The sequence below is a fragment of the Botrytis fragariae genome (genome assembly GCF_013461495.1).
Source record: "Botrytis fragariae strain BVB16 chromosome Unknown tig00000001, whole genome shotgun sequence".
Lineage (NCBI taxonomy): Eukaryota > Fungi > Ascomycota > Leotiomycetes > Helotiales > Sclerotiniaceae > Botrytis > Botrytis fragariae.
Genome location: NW_023500987.1, coordinates 2,718,276 through 2,737,211, shown reverse-complemented (window position 1 = coordinate 2,737,211; position 18,936 = coordinate 2,718,276). Strand labels below are relative to the sequence as shown.

The 18,936-nt window shown below is 44.6% G+C and overlaps 5 protein-coding genes across 5 annotated transcripts; 2 read left to right on the top strand and 3 right to left on the bottom strand.

The window, feature by feature from the left end:
* Positions 1–865: 865 nt before the first annotated feature.
* On the top strand, positions 866–2,323 carry Bfra_000837 (uncharacterized protein; the record flags this gene model as incomplete). The annotated part of the gene is made up of 4 exons (XM_037331281.1): positions 866–965; positions 1,018–1,511; positions 1,563–1,664; positions 1,703–2,323. 4 exons carry the CDS (start codon positions 866–868, stop codon positions 2,321–2,323), a joined length of 1,317 nt encoding a protein of 438 aa, XP_037197614.1.
* Positions 2,324–3,146: 823 nt separating this feature from the next.
* Bfra_000836 (putative splicing factor u2af 23 kda subunit protein) lies at positions 3,147–3,882 on the top strand (the record flags this gene model as incomplete). Its single annotated transcript, XM_037331280.1, has 2 exons — positions 3,147–3,447; positions 3,551–3,882. 2 exons carry the CDS (start codon positions 3,147–3,149, stop codon positions 3,880–3,882), a joined length of 633 nt encoding a protein of 210 aa, XP_037197613.1.
* Positions 3,883–4,809: 927 nt separating this feature from the next.
* Bfra_000835 (putative oxysterol-binding protein) lies at positions 4,810–6,940 on the bottom strand (the record flags this gene model as incomplete). The annotated part of the gene is made up of 8 exons (XM_037331279.1): positions 4,810–5,302; positions 5,354–5,667; positions 5,694–5,970; positions 6,032–6,307; positions 6,363–6,473; positions 6,539–6,644; positions 6,712–6,792; positions 6,898–6,940. 8 exons carry the CDS (start codon positions 6,938–6,940, stop codon positions 4,810–4,812), a joined length of 1,701 nt encoding a protein of 566 aa, XP_037197612.1.
* A 1,927-nt stretch (positions 6,941–8,867) lies between these two features.
* Bfra_000834 (putative integral membrane protein) lies at positions 8,868–12,631 on the bottom strand (the record flags this gene model as incomplete). The annotated part of the gene is made up of 2 exons (XM_037331278.1): positions 8,868–11,874; positions 11,925–12,631. 2 exons carry the CDS (start codon positions 12,629–12,631, stop codon positions 8,868–8,870), a joined length of 3,714 nt encoding a protein of 1,237 aa, XP_037197611.1.
* A 1,849-nt stretch (positions 12,632–14,480) lies between these two features.
* On the bottom strand, positions 14,481–17,987 carry Bfra_000833 (uncharacterized protein; the record flags this gene model as incomplete). Its single annotated transcript, XM_037331277.1, has 4 exons — positions 14,481–14,554; positions 14,723–14,780; positions 14,850–16,538; positions 16,590–17,987. 4 exons carry the CDS (start codon positions 17,985–17,987, stop codon positions 14,481–14,483), a joined length of 3,219 nt encoding a protein of 1,072 aa, XP_037197610.1.
* Between the last annotated feature and the right edge of the window lie 949 nt (positions 17,988–18,936).

Here is an 18,936-nt window from a genome sequence, read left to right as displayed (position 1 = left end):
AGAAGAAAAGAAGAACGGCAAATGAGTATTTACTTTCCTATATACAAGAATGGACAAAAGCAATAGGGAATATCAACCCAGTATCATCTAAGCGATACGTACATTATCTAGAAACTGCTTCATTTTGTGATCCCTTGTCCAAAATTTCAGGACAAAATTACTGCGCCCTCCTCTGAGAATTTGAAGTCATTTTCGAGTTGATTTGCCTAGATCGTGGCAAACAATCATGTGGATGCGATGTACAAAATTTTGATTTTTGTTCTGATAAAGTCGATGAGAATAGACTTCCTTTCCGATTGATTACTTGATTTGATTACGAAGGAAGCAATCATTTAAATGCTTTGATCTAGGAGATTTTTCATCCTGATCCGGAGCTTGATGGTGAATATATCGCTTAAACACAGGTATATCTCCTGAAATGAGCTATTTTTGTTATCTGCACTTACCTTAAATGCAATATCCCTTCGGTTATATTCTTTGAGCTTTGGTTGTATCGCCGATAAGCCCCTTAAGTAGTAGAGGAAAAGTAATCTTGCAGGAAGGATATTGAAAATGAGTTATAGAATGGCGCATAGTTCTGCAGAGACGAAACAGCAAGGGAATGCCGATAGAGTTTTGGAACGAAATAGCCAATTCAGAGAAAGTTCTAGAGACTAGTGGGTTGCCTAAAGCTTCAGTGTTCATCAAGGTCAATCTTTCTGCGATTCATCTTTAAAGTAATAGAATATAGCAAGAACTATGGGAAGCGAGCTTTCGCTTTTTCCTGCAACTGCAAGCTTTTCATACAACAACATCATTGAGAACAGCTTATTGCCCAGTGACCATTACAAAAAGAAATTTTTTGCTCCTCATTACTTCCGTTCAGATGGCTTCGACAACTCACAAAGAAACACCAGAAATGTCGAAATATGTCGTATGGCCCCCTATCATCAAGCATGTTGTCCCACTGGGTTATTTATACGATGGTAAGTTGAAGCAGCATTCTTCATAGAAACTAACGATCTAAGACTATCTCAGAGAGCGGGAATTCCTATCCTAGAACGGGAGGTAGATCGAGTGCATTGCCAAACGGACATGTGCTATTCCAATTCAACAACACATTCTGCCACAATGCAGCCGGTCAATTTTTAGGAAGAACCGATTCTACACTCTCCTTTCTCACCAATCCCACAAACCCGGTCATGTCGAGATACCTGGCGCCACCAGGATCAATCAATGTTGAAATCACCGAGAGACAAATCCCAAGCTTGTTCAAGCGCTTCGAGGATGAACTTGACAAGAAAAACGATAATAAGGTGTTCTGGGCTACCGGTGGAATTGCATGGTACCTTATTACCGGTGCAGCAGCATATGGATGGACATTCTTCGAATACAGAGGTATCAGAAAGGATGGATCGACCTTTCTTGTAGCAGTCGGTATAGCTTCCGTAGAGGTTAATTACCGGACCAATCCAACAACTATTGTAGCGAAGCGTGAGATGGCTGGCTGGAGCGAGCGCATCTTATTTTACGTAAGTCTATCAATTCTATTTCAATACGAAAGATCACTAAGAAAACGATAGCCCAGTGAACCTCGACTTGGAACTTTCTCTGTTCTCTCTGATGGAAAATATTTATACGCCTACGGACATAAAGGTGGCGATCACAATGGAGATTATGACGTGGTACTAGGTCGTGTACCTTTAGAGCTGGCAAATGCAAGAGCTTGTTGGGAGTACTGGGGGGTGGAAGAGGTTGGGTCAAAAATCACTTCTTCTCCTGGCCAGTTCTCAAGAATTATCAACATGGGCAAATATTCGACACAAAATTGTTCGGGGAGGCTTCACCATACAGGTTTGGTTTCGTCGGTTGCACTCGTACAGGAGATAGCAAGTTAATGTTCGGAAGAGCTATTAATCCTTGGGGCCCATTCGAAATTGTCGAACTGATGAAAGCATACCCTTTGGGCCATATACAAAAGTTTGCATACACAGCCCATATGTTTGCTCACCCCTGGGCATTTCCTGGGAACAAGGGAGATCTCATGGTCACTTGGAGTGAAGGAGGGTCGGCAGGAAATATAGTCGCAGTAAAGATCCGCTTCGAACAGGGCATCGGTCGCTTACAACCTAAGGAGCTGAGAGTTGTCCAACGCATCGAGGAACAATCAGACAGTAACAATATCGCATTATCGGAACTGCAACTCCACGATGAGTTGTATAGCTTTGAACGGTACGAAAAGGACGGTGAGCAAAAAGCTGTGATCGCCACACCCGAGAAGAAGAATGTATTTGAGAAGGCTGCTGCGGCATTTGGTAAACTATGTAATAAGAGTGCTGACTAGGAGGAATTGCACCCGAGGCGAGAACAATGAAAGGAGATTAGTTTGACAGTTGTGACACAGTATTTGCAATTTTAGCATTCGAGGATAGTTATTGAGATTACTGCAGGACATGCCATAGTACTTTGATGGGACTGCCCAGCATAGACTTGAACATATCATATCTGCTATCTTTATTATTATCATCAAAGGTCCATCCAATGCATTGTGTGGTCTAAGTGCAGTGACTATTGCTTGTTGTAAAAACAGAGAATATAATCGACTGGACTGGTAGCATGGAGAATGTCAAGCTTTGAAGAGATTCGAGGAATACAATACTATAATACTAGACAAGAGATTATATCACCATCTATCAGCTCCAAGTAAAACTCCAAAATGATCTAACAAGCGCTTTGTGATCTGTACTCACAGTGCTACATGTGACCATGAGGCTAATCTTGCGATGAATAAAGTCTAGAGTGAAGTGAAGTTTGATTTGAAATCCACATTTCGATTCGAGAAGGCAGGCGAATCTACGATTAGTCAGCCACCAAGCTACAAAAAAAGCGCGCTAACGCTAAGAAGCTCGGACCGTTCATAGATATCAGGAACTTTCAACATTATCAAGCGCGCCTCATTTTGTATACAGACAAATTGCTATCGACGCATACTCATCATTGTGTATTCTGCTACTTTTCATACAGCAAGAGACGACCATTGAAGCTCAAGAGAGTTGTTTCACCTCTCCATCAATTGCCATACACAGATTCAACATACAAACCTTCACAAACTTGATTCGTATCTACAGCTATAATCCTCCGCCCGAACCACATCTCACATCGTCAAAATGGCCAACTACCTCGCCTCCATCTTCGGCACTGAAGCCGACAAGGTCAATTGCTCCTTCTACTACAAAATCGGCGCCTGTCGCCACGGCGACCGCTGTTCCCGCAAGCACGTCAAGCCCTCGTACTCGCAGACTATCCTCCTCCCCAACCTCTACCAGAATCCCGCCTACGACCCGAAAAACAAGATGAATGCGTCGCAGTTGCAAAACCACTTCGATGCCTTCTACGAGGACTTCTGGTGCGAGATGTGCAAATTTGGCGAGATTGAAGAGGTCGTCGTGTGTGATAATAATAATGATCGTATGTGTTCTTCATCCATTTTCATTTTCATTTTCCCCTTCCCTCTCCCCCCGTTTCCCGAAGAAAACTGTCCAATAGGCGAAAACTAACATCTCCCTGACAGATCTCATCGGAAACGTGTACGCGCGCTTCAAATACGAAGATTCCGCGCAAAAAGCCTGCGACGCACTGAATTCCCGCTGGTATGCCGCTCGGCCAATCTACTGCGAGCTCTCCCCCGTCACCGATTTCCGCGAAGCATGCTGTCGGCTCAACAGCGGCGAAGGATGCGTGCGTGGCGGATTTTGCAATTTCATCCATCGCAAGAATCCGAGCGATGAGCTAGATCGCGAGTTGGAGTTGAGTACGAAGAAGTGGTTGAGGATGAGGGGGAGAGATGAGAGGAGCGTAACGAGAAGTCCTAGTCCCGAGCCTACGAGGAAGAGATATGCGTGAGGTGAAAATAAAGATGGGAGAGTGTAGGGTGATGGGCGCATTGAGAGCTGGGGCGAAGATAGTCGAGGAATGCTTCTTGGGAGGAGAACGATGATGCTAATGGATACTTCCCAAAACACGTACGGATATTCGAAATCTCTTACCGCTATTTCGTTTTTACTTTCACACCCTACAGACAAAACGAGACGCACACTCTGTCATGTTTTCAGTTCATAGTGGATATACGCCAATTTTTCGCCGCAAATCTTAACTATGGAATCGGTGGAATCATCCATAGAAAATTTGACATGATTATGCAGAGCGTAGGGTCTTTAGTACGAGGCACTGGGGATCTTATGAATTTGTATTCATACAAGGCGTTTCATGGTCATCTATTCATTTCAATAACCTGGGGAATATTAAAGCAAGACGCAAAAGCAAAACACAGCGAAGCAGCATGAGGCTGATCATGTATAATAACTACATCAAAAATTTGATAAAAACGCAAATAAAAAGATATCAAAAGCACATGCGTGTATTGACGTGAAGTTAGTGTCAAAAACAGGTAGAATAGAAGTTGTGTGTATTTCATTAGTTAAGCATCCGTCCATGCAGCCAGTTCATTCCATTGCATGATTATTTCCTCAATCCATTCTCCCATCCAGCAATCTCATCGCAGACTGTCAAAAATCCCAACATATATAACAAAGGTACAGGTTGACCCCCGCCCGTCCAATCTAGTAGTATATCCGAACTTCCAAAAATTGCAAGCGCAAGTGCACGTGTGAATCCTTGCCCTGCCCTTTTTGACCATGGAAGAAAAAGGAAATCTTGATAGTAAAGCGGGTTGAACTTCTCAGCTTTGGTGGCACTAGGTATCACATGTGAACTTATGCATTGGCTAAGCTCAGCTCATTCCGACATCCCACCGCACCTTCCTTTCTCGAATCATCCCTCAGCATCTACAAACTCGTCTACACTGTGAGTATCTGTATCCTGTCGATACAGAGTAGAGGTGGCCGTTCCCTGGGTGTCAGTAGCTGCTGGTAAGTCTTTCCTTAGATCATCATGAAAGTCGATTAATGAACCCTGGTTCTGACCTTGGACCGTACTAGTGGACTGGAGGATTCGCTCAAGATCCTTTTGTTGCTGCCCATTATTTTGCGTCTGAGCTGCCAGGAGATCAGCTGGTACATGCTGGGATTGGACTGGCGCTGGTGATTCTCTTCCCAAATCAATGAGATTCTCCTTGTCCTTCTCCTGAGAGGGAATCGAAACTGGAGCTGCTGCCACTGGAATCGTGGGTGGTAATGGATTGGCCTGTTCTGTATGTTGGTGATGCTGTGGAGGAATACGGTTCTTTTCCGTGAATTTCTGACCTGGAAGGATTGGATAAACCGCGAGGATTTGTTCCGTCTGTTCTTGTGGACTAGCGCCATCACTGTTTTCCATGTTAGTAAAATGTTTGACAACTAAGCCTGGCCTAACTTACATGCTTGCATTCAAGATCCAATCTAGATCTTCTTCACCCTCTTCGGACCCGCCGGGGCCACCTCGTACTGGTCTAAACAACCTTGGAGTCCATTCAACACCATCTTCTGCTCTCTTTGCAGCCTCATCTCTCTGCATATCTTCGATAAATGTCTTCTCATCTGTCGCAACTTCGTGGTTGCGTTCTTTGACCGCTTTTGCCGTCTTAAACCATAACTTTTGCGATTCTCTATCATCTTGTTCTTCTAAAGGTCTCACTAATGGAGGTGATGGTCTCGCTCTAGTAGCATCAAACAAAAGATCTTTCTTACCCGTCTAAAAGCATGATCAGTAGCTTTCACGAGTCGTTCAGGAATCAGGGAATCATACCTTAGTGTTTTGATAAACATTTCTCCGTTCCACATACCCGAAAGCTCATAGAGAATTTCCCCTGTCTTGTCATTTTTAATACTACCCCCAATAGCATTGTAAGTTCCTCCAAAGTAGCCCTTCGTCTTGAACTCGATATCCGCGCTCAATCCGAGCTCCGGGCAGCGCACAAAACTATGATCACCGAGCTCATACTTCATCTTACCGAAAAGAATACCTCGAGCGTACATGTTGGGTTGAGTCAGAATGCTGGTAGCAAGTTAGTATCTGAGAATTTCCCGTATTCAAAGTTCTGCAGCATGTAACCTACTATCTTTCTCCTTTAGGTCCAGTCCCTCTGTTCAAAAATCTCAAAATAGCAATACCCTCCATCATACTAGCCGCAGAATTGCCCAAAAATTTGCTTCGAGGTTTCAAACATCCGTCGATTCGTATGTTGTGTTCTGGCGCCATGTAAAAGTAGCTTGATTTCGGTGGATGATGAGAGGTTTGCTCGGAAATATAGTATCCCTTTGTATCATCTGGAAACTGCCAATAACAAGTATAGATTTCGCCGAGGATAGGATTGAGTGGTTTCTTAACCCCTCTGCAATATCTCATTAGCACAACCGCTCCTCTCAAATAGGTCGAGTCTGCCTTACGGAGGTTTGATGTGCCATCCACTCAAGTAAAACTTAACAACCGAAGTAAATCTTTGCAAGGGGTCCTCTACCTCCGCCATGGGAAGCAGAGTTTCCGGATGTGCCATGAAGCTATACACCATCAGCATGCCTGCCCTTCAATCCGCATCCCTTCCGAAGCTCCGATATCTACGCACTTTGTGATTCTTTCCAGCATACTTCTGGGCTCGAGAATAAAGGTAGGCAAGACGACGCGGCTCAGATCGGCCCCCGGACGAAGCTGTGAGATGATGTGTGAGAGAACTGTATTCCATTCCACCATGTCAGCCTCTGCAACATTTCTCCCGTGTCAGATCTCATGGACTCCTACCATTTCCCTGATCTGGCTCAACGACCGTAGTCTCATCCTCGGCATCAGAAACCTTCGATTCGTCGACGGAAGACCGGTTGCCTAAAATTGTCATATTGTTATTAGTGATGCTGTTCCAAATCGTCTATTTCACTCGGTAGTAATAGCATGTAAATAAAGCACATTCCAGCCCGAGAAGAAACATACTTGCACCAGACTGCCTCCGATGAACATGACCCAAGCTAACCATTCTTGCGATTTAATAAATTGTAACTAGAGCGTTCTTTCTTTCTAGATGCTGTGGAAATTAAGAGGAGATCTGCGTATCCACCACTTTCCAAATAAGGTGGATGTAGTGGGAAGCTGGGTTGGGAGAATGTGTGAACAAATGTAAAGGATTTCCAGGTATGTCGTTGTTGGAAATGGTTTGGTCAAAAAGTGTGAGTAAAAACCTCAGGTGGACCATTAAAAAGTGTTCGTTAACGGCAGGAAGTACCAAAATGTGCTGAATAGAGGGGAGATCCGAGGAACCATGCAACGTCACAGGGCTTAAATATGGGTAAAATTTAAATTTAGTGTATCACTGACGATGGTGGATGATGCGGTAAGTAGACGTGACAGGTAATGAGTAGACAGGCAGGGCAGGTAGATGTTCTTTTGAATTGAGGCGAATGTTTATGTTTATGTAAGGTTACCTGTAAGAATACATGTAAGAAAAGATATTTATATATACCTGGGACGTATATCTATGTACTCATGCCTTCCTACCTATGCGAGTCATTAATCAATTTACATTTGTATCTACCTACCTATCAGGAAGTGAGCCGTGTGGCGGAAGTTGAGAGACACAGTCAAAAGTAACTTTGGCTACGCATTGAGAAAAGATCTTTCGTCATCGGAATGATCAAGAATTTCCAGATTCCGGCTCTTACCTATCATAACTTTACAAAGCTTCCTCCCCCCCCTTTGTGCAATAGCAATACTAGGTAGGTATCGCAAACCTTATTTATACCTATCTACTCCGTACTTACCGGTACTATTACATACATATATATACATACTGGGTATATATACACCTCCTCCCTAGATACATACATAACTAACTCAACATTCCATTCCATCAACCAAAAAAAGAAACGCTTTGTGCCTCTCTCCCTCCCCTCCCCTCCTCCCCTCCTCTCCTTCTTCCCTCACTCACCCACCCACTCACTCACTCACTCACTCAACAATCACTAGCTGCGGGGTCATTCAATGACGATGATTTTCAGTTCCCAAACATGCCAAGTCCCATCTCATCTCATCTCATCTCAACTCAACTCATCTCATCCCCTCAATCCATCTATACGCGTATTGAGAATACTTACTAGGTAGGTAAATACGCGCAGACCAATTAAGTTACTCAACACCACACACTTGCTAACTCACTCACTCTACCCACTAGCAAAATTAAAAAACCCCAAAAACATGCATATATCCCAATCCCGATCAATATAAAGAGACGATATATCTACTAGGGTACCTAGGGTACCTAGATATTCAAATGCCAATAAATAGTTCAATCTGCACAGCCACATTCACATCTACCTAGATACCTACCTACATAGGCACCCCTCAACTCTCCACAACTTCAAAGCCCATTCATTCAATCAAGCATACTAGGCACTACAAAAGTCAAAATATATATTAATTTATCCATGTCCCATAATCCTGTCCATATTCTATGGTTTCCCACATTCACGATCGAATTTGGATCCAATCCAATACCTAGACACCCATTCATTCCCCTTCTCCCCCCCCCCCCTTTTCCTTGTCCCTCAAAGTAGCCTCTCCCAACGCAAGAAACCAACCACCATCTTCCTACTATGCTTATTATTACAAGGATCGTGAATGTCAGATATTATATAGACAGGATACGTAAATTATATGCCTTTCTGATTTTCAAAGGGGTTCTTCTTTCCCCTCCCCCATTTCATTCCAATCAATCAGCTATTCCCTCCGCCCAACCATGAAAAGTTCATCGCTATCCACCTATCGCCATATTACTCCGGTCCTTTTTACAGTACATGTAGGGCCGCATAACACCAAGAGACTTTTTCGACCAAGGAAATTCGTTCATGTGACGATCAAATGCATATTAGTAAAGTGAAAAAAGTGAAACGTGTGCGAAAAGCTTCCAATCATCGAGGATTATCAATGGATGAACTTGCACTAATTCGTCCATCCACCAATTCAGCAGAGCTACCGAGATATTGCGGATTGTTCTCTGGTGGGTTGATGGTGTGGATGTGGTGCTGTGAAACATATCCTACGCTCGTCGGCCGATCATGTCCATACCCCTCGGTAAAATTACCGAATGAAGTGTTTCGAGAATGTCCATATCCCTCATGCGGTGCTATGCTGGATCTAGCAGAGATGTCGGAATGTCGCTTGTTGGAATTCGATCTCTCAAAAGGGAGTCGTGAAGTGAGTGAATTTTGAGGTGTGTGACGACTGACACCTGGGATAGTTAAGTCCACACTTGTATTCTGTGATTTTCGACGGGAACTCTTTCGTGGAACTGTAGGGGTTCGAGCTGGAGGACTTAAAGGCATATTTGGTATTGGGTCGCCGGCTCGTGAACCATGAGGTACTCTTGAGCTAGCTTTTGAAGGAAACCTACTAGGCAGTTCCATTCCACCTTCAGGGATTTTTAGTCCTTGCAGCGAGGGGGGAATATCAGAAATCCTGGTCATTTCAAACTCATCCTCGTCGTCATGGTAGCTCTGCCCATCATCCGATCCTATAGAACTGACTAATTCACCATCATCAGCATCTGCGCCATCCACACGCGACAGGCCAGCTCGTCCTGATAGACCGGCGGCGTCATGTCCATCATCAGAATCGGAATCAATTGGACCATGTCGAATTGCTCCTGTGGCTACTGGAATTCCTTCCGGTGGTGATTCATCACCAGGTGCATTTCTTGGGTTGCTCAACCCTCCTGGTGGCATCCTAGAGCTCCTCACGACCTCAAATCCTTTACCCTTCTCCTTCGTCTTGCCTTTGAAGAAGCTCTTGAACCAGCCTGCAGCGGAGGCAGGAATTCCCGTAGGATCAGCAGGACCAGTTTTGATTCTCCGACTAGGTGCTTCAGCGTTCAAAGCAGGCCCACGAACGCCGTAGTAGAAGTCGACCTCTCTTGTAGTGTAATCAGCCTTCGATCGGTTAAGCTCCAAAGGAGCTCCATCTAAAGCTTGTTGCTGAGATGGACTATTACGGCCAGAAATTGAAGGACCCTCCAAAGGCTCAATGGCATCAGGATCCGCAGGTGGTGATTCGTGCCTATTAGTCCAATCACCACTAGCCCACGACCCTCGACTTCTTGCTCCTGGGGAATAAGCATCTGCAGTCGGCCGGCGGAATCTAGGAGGCCGATAGTAAGGATCGGCTGTGTCGGTTGTATCCAAGCCTAATATGGCACCTTTATTGCGTCCCCGGCCGCTTGGCGCAGCAGCAGATGGCAGGAATGAGAATGTGCTTGCCTCCCCTGGTGTTGTTGGGGTATAAGAGCTTGGTGCACCGCTGCCAACATGATGTGTAGGCATTGCACCGAAAGCATCTACAGTCATATTATCGAGATTTGCACTTTGTCTATTGAGCAGGATCCCAGCGCTACCCGCAGATTGACTCCGAAGCCTGCCTCCCTCGACTAGGTATGATTTTCTGTCTTGGTCAGAAAGCATAGCGGCGCTTGATAATTGACTTTGGCGCGATGTGGCATCCCGACGAGGCAACCTTCTAGACAATTGTCGCATACCAAATACCTTAGAAAGACCACCTCTAGCTGCGCCACTCTCATTGCCTCCGGCACCGGCAAGCCTGGCAGCAACTTCAACAATCGTCTGCATTGCATTTAACATGAAGCCGAGAATAAGGACAATGGCATGCATTAGGAGAATCGCATAGCCAACCCAGCCCTTTGGCCCTTCCGTAATACCAAGCGAAGGAGCAAATGCTATCATTAACAAAATAGTTGAAAAGCGCACCGCGGCGAAGAATGTGTGGTAGGCATTCATTGATGTCGGCGAATGAAAAGGTCGAAACGCATGTAAGGTTAATATTGTGATGACTTCGCAAATCGCGAGAAGAACCAGCTGCGCAATGCCTGATGGTTGAACAGCTCCAATTGAGATGCCGCGGAGAAAAGTCAGGAGTACGGGTACGAGGGCGAAAGGGGCCGCATTGTCTGAATATGTGTTGTACAACGCTCCGTAGGTAAGCACCGTTGGGAGATCATCGAATAGGTAGGACTTTGGTCTTGCCGTTGCGATAAGGTACAACAGGTAGATGGCAAAAACGACAATTACGATCAGCATAAGTAATGCAAGACCGGTCGTATAGGCTGGTGACCTAGAAGCCTCAACTAATTGAAACATGGAAAGGGCAACGATGGGAAGCAAGAAATAATTAAACACAATACGAATCACGTTTCCAACGGAAAATGGCACGTGTTTCTTCCTCAAATCCTCTTCTTGAGTACCCATTAGCAGCCTCCACGCCCAACGCGTGGCGAAACCCAGCTGAATCAGTACAAGGACGACTCCAATAATAGCCAAAAGCCAAACGGCCATGCCGGCCCAGACATCATCCGATTCCCCCATTCCAATCAGTTGTCGCATGCGATCAAGACCATAGGTTCCATTCACTACGTATATGCCGTCGACCAGACTGTCCTGATAAGTGTTGCTGACGAAGCTTTCATTGAACATCAATGATGACCATGCAACTTTACTAACGATTGGTTGATAAAAGCCAGGATAGTCAAGTGTTAAGCCTCCAGTAAGAGCAACAAATTGTATGTATTGTAAGCAATCGCCAAATCCAGGTGTGACCAAACGGAGCAGGTCTGCATCTCGACCATAATTTGTTGTCCATCGAAAGATGTCATTGGTGCCCCAAGGACTGTATATGCCCGCGAAAGCAGTTGCAAACGCGACACAGAGAAGCACTATCAAAGGTACATACTTCACCGTGGTAGATAAACTGTTCCCAATGTCAGGCGTAATATCAGCTGATATACAACCGATAGTAGTCGCAGCAGTGTCGCCATTCTTGATTACCATCGTTGCCGAGAACGAAGTGAAAGCATACGAGGAGTAGAAGTTATTGTTGAACCCAAAAGAAGGAAAAGTGTATGGATCCCACCTTGCACAGATTAGCTAGAGCATTATAAAACATCTGGGACCATAGCTTACCTTGATGCATTGAAGGTAGGACCAAGAGGACAGGTGCCGTTGACGAGCTGATTACAGAAATCTACAGCGGCACTGTAAGGCTGATAGGTTAGCACAGTGACTTTATTGAAAAGCGTTGTGAGCTTTAGAGATGTTGGATCGGGCTCATCTGCGATCTTGCCATTATAGGTGTCGGTTGAGTTGCTTTGCCAGTACGCTGTGTCATTGGATCCAGGTAATTTATCAGTTGTTGATGCCCCTGGACCCGATCCCATAACATCACCCCATACTTGAACCGCAAGATTGTGAGTCGATTCGGTAGTATTAAACACTGCCCATAGGAAATACGGAACAAACTGTAATTGATAAGGCGTGTTACCCTGGTAGCTCTCTTCCAAACAGTTCTGGAACTCTATGAACACGGCGGAAGCAGGAGTAATCCAGAAAGTTGAGATCAATGTAACCAGAATTATCCAAACACCGGAAGAGCTTTTCGTAGAAGCTCTGGACCAAGGACGGTATGCATGTGTTTTCTCTGGGACAGAAGCTCGGGGGAATAGATACGATCGATTCGAATATTGTTCGCTTTTAAATCTCCCCTCCCTCACCATTTCCTGCTCCCAGCAGTCCGCAGACATTATCAATGTGGTATTCGGACGACTCGTTCGATCATGGTCAGCATAGGAATCCGGAATGACCTGAGCTTCGTATCTCGAATTTCCTGGCATTGGTAGTACGAGTGACCGTACCCAGCGACGCGACGAAGTATAATGGAGCCTTGAGCATACGAGGTGGTGATTTGCTTTGCTAATTTAAAAAGCCATGATGATGTGGTCGCCGTCACAAATGAGTGAGAGTGCCTATTGGTAAACAATTTGCCCAAATTATTTCTTGACCAGAAAATCCCAATTCGCTATATGATGATGCCTAGTTCCTTCTGAAACGCCTCTTACTGTACAGTCTGTCGGCAAGCGCTACCCAGGCAGGTACTTGAGAATTGAATGTTTGAATAATCTGATGGATAAACAAAAGCTGATAAGATAGATTAAGAAGTAGGAAATTCTCTAGAAAATTGGTGAAAGAAAAACGATAGAGAATTGTTTTAGTTTGGTGGTGTGTGTAGTGTAGAAGCTGGAGGGGATGGAGGAGTTTAGACGTGGATGAGATCTCTCGTAATTGCGGGTATTCACAAGCCACGAGAGCTAATAAGATGTCCTGGATACATCGGCTTTTTGATTTGATTTGGTTTGATTTGGTTTGATTTGGTTTGATTTTCTTTCTGAGCAGTCTCTTTTCCTTCTTTCCAAAGGGGGCAGGGGAGGGGGGCTTTTCCAATGATCGAATCAAATACATGCTTAGGTATTGTAAATTAAAATATGAATCATTATCTGATTATTTAATCAATTGTTTGTGCAAAATGTCTACTACTCGAAAACTAAGTAGGTACCCAGGTATCGTACGGAGTGTGACCTAAGTGACTTGGTGAGTAGTCGAGTAGTAGTAGTAAGGGGTCATGTTACGATTATGCTGCATTTGCCTAACTGCATTATCACTACATGCGGTTTGTCTTCAACTGTTGAGTTACTAGATGAGGTAGCCTCATAGCTAATGCGTACCATTGATTTACCAAAAGGTGCAGCGTAGGTACCTACTAGGTAATAATACATTATACATCCTGTTTAAAGTTTTCATGGGTGGTGTGGCTGTGATCTGTCTCTTCATCTAAATGGTCGATCTTTCGAACCACATTCATTTGATTGGACTATATGAAGGAGTTACTCTATAAATAACCCATCCACCCCGGTATCACAAGGGGGGCTCGAATACGGACCTTTTGTTTCCAAGATGCATCAAATATTTGCATACATCGTAGTTAAATGGTGGGTATAGGATCATAACTTGGGTGGATCCCATCAATGAATTGACCCCCTCTTGGAAACATATCAAAAGACACAAATTTTACTTTATTTGTTCATTAACTCACTCACTCACTGACCCATTGCCTTAATACTGCTGCATGTTGACGTTGGTGGGAGGGCAATTTTTCCATCGTCAGTCAGTCAACACATCAAAGTAAATACCATATAATTAACCGCATTCGTACTTCCCTGATTCAAGTAATTGGTAGGATATTGAGATTGCACCCGCATATTGTCAGTCCAAGAGTTAGCTTCTAGTACACCAAACTTACATATCAAGCCCTGACACTAATGAACGGGGATAGCAGTAAAATAGTGGAGGCAATGCATGGCCGCTCGCTTGTGAAAATGGTTAGAAAACTACCCTTCTGTGGTTTCTAGACTAGAACTAACTCCAGGTCATACTGCACTAGATAACTTGAAATCTGAAAGCTCCCAAAACGAAGATCGATGCTCTTCGCATAAAACATCGACTCTGTGGCAATGATGCTGCTGCCAGTCATGAAGAAGAAAAAAGAGAACTCCAGTACAATGATGGATATCTTCCCGTAATGCTATCCGCTAATGTTCAAATTCCAGTTTATGCGCCGTGCGCCTCGCAGCCATATATCATGTACTCTTTATTGCAAAAATTCTCTCATGTCCAAAAAGCTTGCTCTTATCTCCTCACTGATCCCATCCGTGAAGCTACTTTTACAGGTGCCGGTAATGATTTACTAAACGTATCGCGTTCTGAGTAGGAGAATTAGCAAAGGAAACTTTGATGTGTCAAAAACAATTTGTGCTTTTATTCCCGTTTGCTTGGACTGGGTAAAGTATAGTTTTACTGGGAGACGGAACCCAAGATACACAAGTTGGGCCTGTGATAGAGTTAACGGGAGAATAAAAAAGCGCACTTACCCGCTTCCGTATCAAATATTACTGTGATATCATCATGCTCGCCGGGATAGTCAGGCATCTGTAGGTTGTTAGCCAATTGATACTTGTAGTGGTACAATAATGGTCCTGTTTTGAAATGGGTACCTACATCTAGATTAACAAACCTACTATCCAATGCTGCGTGCCCCTCGACACGAGGCTTTGGCATCGCAAATTTGGCGTCCACGATGCGCAAAGAGAACTTTCCACTCTTGTTTGAACTCTCGAATGTATCAGTGAATTTCAAAGTGAAGCCCATGCAATCTCCGTGGCTAAAATTCTCAAAGAAGGCAAGCAGTTGCACAACTTTTTCTTTTTGAACCAATTGCAATCTAGTTATGGCAGCATCCCACTTTTTGTAGATGGGAACCACCATTCTTCGCCTCGAAATATTGAAGGATGCTGCCCTACCATCAAAGACAACAACAAATCCTGTCAATGCTGTTTGGAAAAGATGAAGTTCTCTCAAGCTAGGAAACACGTAAGTTCGGGTTGTCTCGGCTCTCGCAATTGTTGCAAGAACTTCAGCGAATTCTTTTGTGGACTGATTTGATGCTTGTGCTTGCGTTGCCACTATGGTCATGTCGTGCTGAGGTTGCCTCAAAATCTTCAATTCATTTGTCGAGTGTAGATCAAGTCGTAGCTTCAACTCCCCAGGCCCAATATTAAATCGATCTGTGATTGAACCTGTTTTGAAATCCATGATGACTCGTAAGTGTTCTGAAAGAACAGTCTTGGCGTTCTGAATATCAAAGGCATCTTCGTTGATTACTCGAGCACTTTGCCATTCCAAACCTCCAAGACGTGGCGCTAGGCCTCCTGGTTCCTCAATTACAAATGATCGAATGGGTGTTTCACCATAGACAGTCTCCTCGCGTCCGATCACTCCGCCCGTGAGTAGAGCATGCAATCTAGTTCTTTGATCTGCCTCTTCAAATGTAAAGACCATTGAAGATCTGGGGTTTCCATCATCAATCTTTAACAAAAGTGCTGGATAGCCGTTGTCACCCCTTAGGAGACTGAACTGGATGGGTGTCATGGGTAAGATATCTTGATCGATGCCTCGTAAATTTTTGGTCAACTTTCCCGTCATAACAGCAAGTCGGAATCCTCTGTGCTTCTTTCTGGGGCCCGTAGCTGCTTTCTCGACGATACTCTTTTCGAACAACCTTACCTCGCATTTTGGCACAGCTTCTCCTGGGAACGACTGTGCTTGCTTTTCTTGACCAAAGCATTGAAAAGCCTTGATGGTCATTTGAAAGACAAGATCTTCATTATCCAGTCGAGCAAGACTTTGTCGGACACTGTTTTGAAAATCATAGGAACCTCTGAGACTCCTAAAATCCTGTGGGGTACAATTGATCCGAAGCTCAAAGCCTCGCGGAAGTTTGATATTAAGCGAGCTGTTCTTTTGTATCCAGGACACATCATTCCACGTGGGCCCGCGAGTTTTGTCGTGCTGTATCACAAGCTTCAAAGTGCCAGTTTGATTGGTTATTATGAAGCTTAAATCTTCTTCATGGTTCCCTCGAACGATAGATAGAAGGCAAGGGCAACGATAATGTGACGAGGCTGCTTCCTCTAGAAGGTAGACATCTACAAAGTGACGTCCGTATGTGAAACTTGTGCCCGAGTCACCCAATGGAAGAGCTCCAGATAAGGTCAATGTTGTATTGGGCCGCTGTAGTGCTAGCAACGATCGGTCGCCTTCATCTCTCGTCCATATCTGATTATCGTTACCTTGGAGCAATGGCGCGTCTTCGCCAAACGGCGGGAGAATGTTGTTGCGTTTCATAGACTGCGTTATTCGATTAGTAAAATTAGTCTACCAATATTCATTGATGCTTACCATTGTCAATTTTTTCAAGCCAGATATAATTGCTTGTCGTGATTCCAGAGCATCGTTAATAATGTGATCATTCATTTGGTTGTTCAATTCGGGGCATTGGGGAGCAATCTTTTCCATTAGCCAATATGCCTTGGCTAAATTTGAGTAAGCCTGTTGACGACCAATTGCATTGCTCTGTCTTGCTTCTGGGGTTGTAGATCGGTCTCTGATGCTACTTTCCAGCTCGGATCGACCTTTGAGAAACCACCACAACGCACCTCTGACAAGCTCTTCTAATGAGCATGACGAGAGTGGTTTTAGCGACTCGGCCGAAAGTCTGAATAATGTGAACATATGCGACGTGCGTCTGGAAAATTCATTTAGGGCATCATCCCCTACAGCCAATGCAGCATCCTTCAGATTAAATGTTGGGGCCCGTGTAGTTGGAGGGGGACTTTCAACCGCACTAGCGGAGTTTGTTGTGGAAGTCCTTGAAAAAGATGAGGGACTCTCGTCAGCGACAGGAGGATTTGACCTCCCACTATCACTAGGCGTCTCGGGCCTCCCAAACTGACTCAATCCTGGCGAAGAGCTTAATTGTGTATTCTTCATGGTATTTAGATGAGCAGCTTCTCGTGGCGGGGATTTCTCATTTGCTGTCAAAGCTGCCAGCGCGAGATCTCGTTCATCAAAATGTCCCGACACTGCTCTTACCAATGCTTTGCCCTCTGATGCACGCATCGCCGCTTCTGCCTTGCCATTGAACGAGCTACGCGATCCAGCCCTTGCGTTACCATTGTAATTTTCCTCATTACTTTGGCTTCTATTGGGCTGGGCTGGTTCACTGTCGGATGCAGAGTCATTGTCTGCGATCGTTGAAAAGCCTGTTTGCGTACGTCGTAAAGGACCGGGTCTAAACATGTCGGGGTCCCCAAATTTATCGGCAGGTCCCTGTGATGAGCCGTATGGTGGGGGAGGACCTGGTCGTCGGGTTTGTTTTTGTTGCGGAATTGTTGCAGCTCGACTTCGCAGAGCTTCTGCGATTTCTGCTGTTGGTGAGGCACATTCATCGCCTCCTTCACCTATGACTTCCGGTTGGGCGTCTGTAAACCTCACAACCAATCCTTTCCTACTCCGTTTTGGGCTCGCAGATCGATTGCGCCTAGCGTTATTTACTTCAGCCGCCGTGGGCCATCGTTTTGCAGTAGATGTATCAATTCGACCAAGAACAGGAGGTCTAGGAGGGGTATTCGAAGCTGCGGTGGATGATGCAGTGTACAGTTTATCAGTAGGGCCATGAAGAAAATCGGATACCTCTTCTGCCGAGGATGGTTTCTTTTCCTTTCCAAACAATCTTCCCATCAATCGACCCTTGAGTTGCTTGTGCTCAATGTCTTTTCTACTATCGGTTGCGTCCATCTTCCCATTGACAATGATCTACTGGACTGTTGGAACTTGAAATCAACCACACGACAAGGAACTATGGAGCAACAAGTCTGAATTTTAGAAGAATGGATGAATGAACACTAATAAGTTGATCAATTGTGAATTGAAAATGAAGATTAAATTGCAATTGCGATTGCAATAAAATTGAGAGAGAGTATTCACTTGCGCGTCCAAGACTTCAGGGTTGTTTATCTGGTCAGTATAATTAAGAAAGATAGGGTATTCCTACGATCCAAATTGCCGCGAAATGAGGCACAGCTAAGGCCCAACATGTACTTCCAATTCCAAATTCCAATTCCAATTCAAAAGCCAAAATAATATGACTGCTACTGCAAGGGCGTCGTGGATCCTTACTCAGAAAGTGTTTCAGGACAGTTACTTTCATTTAATCGATGCTTGAATCAAAGTGTAATGGCATGCGACTCGTATCAAGTTTCCAAAGAAATGAATGAGTGAGCCTCAATGGCCATGGGGGTGGAGACAATTAACAATGGAAAAGATTTAAGGGTCCTACATAGTACATGCTAACCTTACCGGCACAAGATATATATGTGCCTAGTACATACTTAGGTAGACGGGCATGTTGGTTTGGATCACTGCGTGTTTAAGGTTATGGGCGAAGCTCAATTGAATCCTCCTCCCACCTGCACCACCTCTTTTTTGCTTAGACAGCGCGAAATGAATGGTTCAATTGATATTCACCATGATTTGATACACCAGTACGGGATGGGCGAAGCTCAATTGAATCCTCGCCGACTTCCACTTCTTACTTCTTACTCTCCGGGCAATCTGGATGCTTTCTCACCCCGGCCATGCCAAGTATTCAATTGGTGTTGATCGTACGTAGTTCGTATTTAAGATAAGATCCTATCAGTGAAGCGCGATTTCTGTCTGGTACAGCCTGCCGGTACAGGTGAAGGAA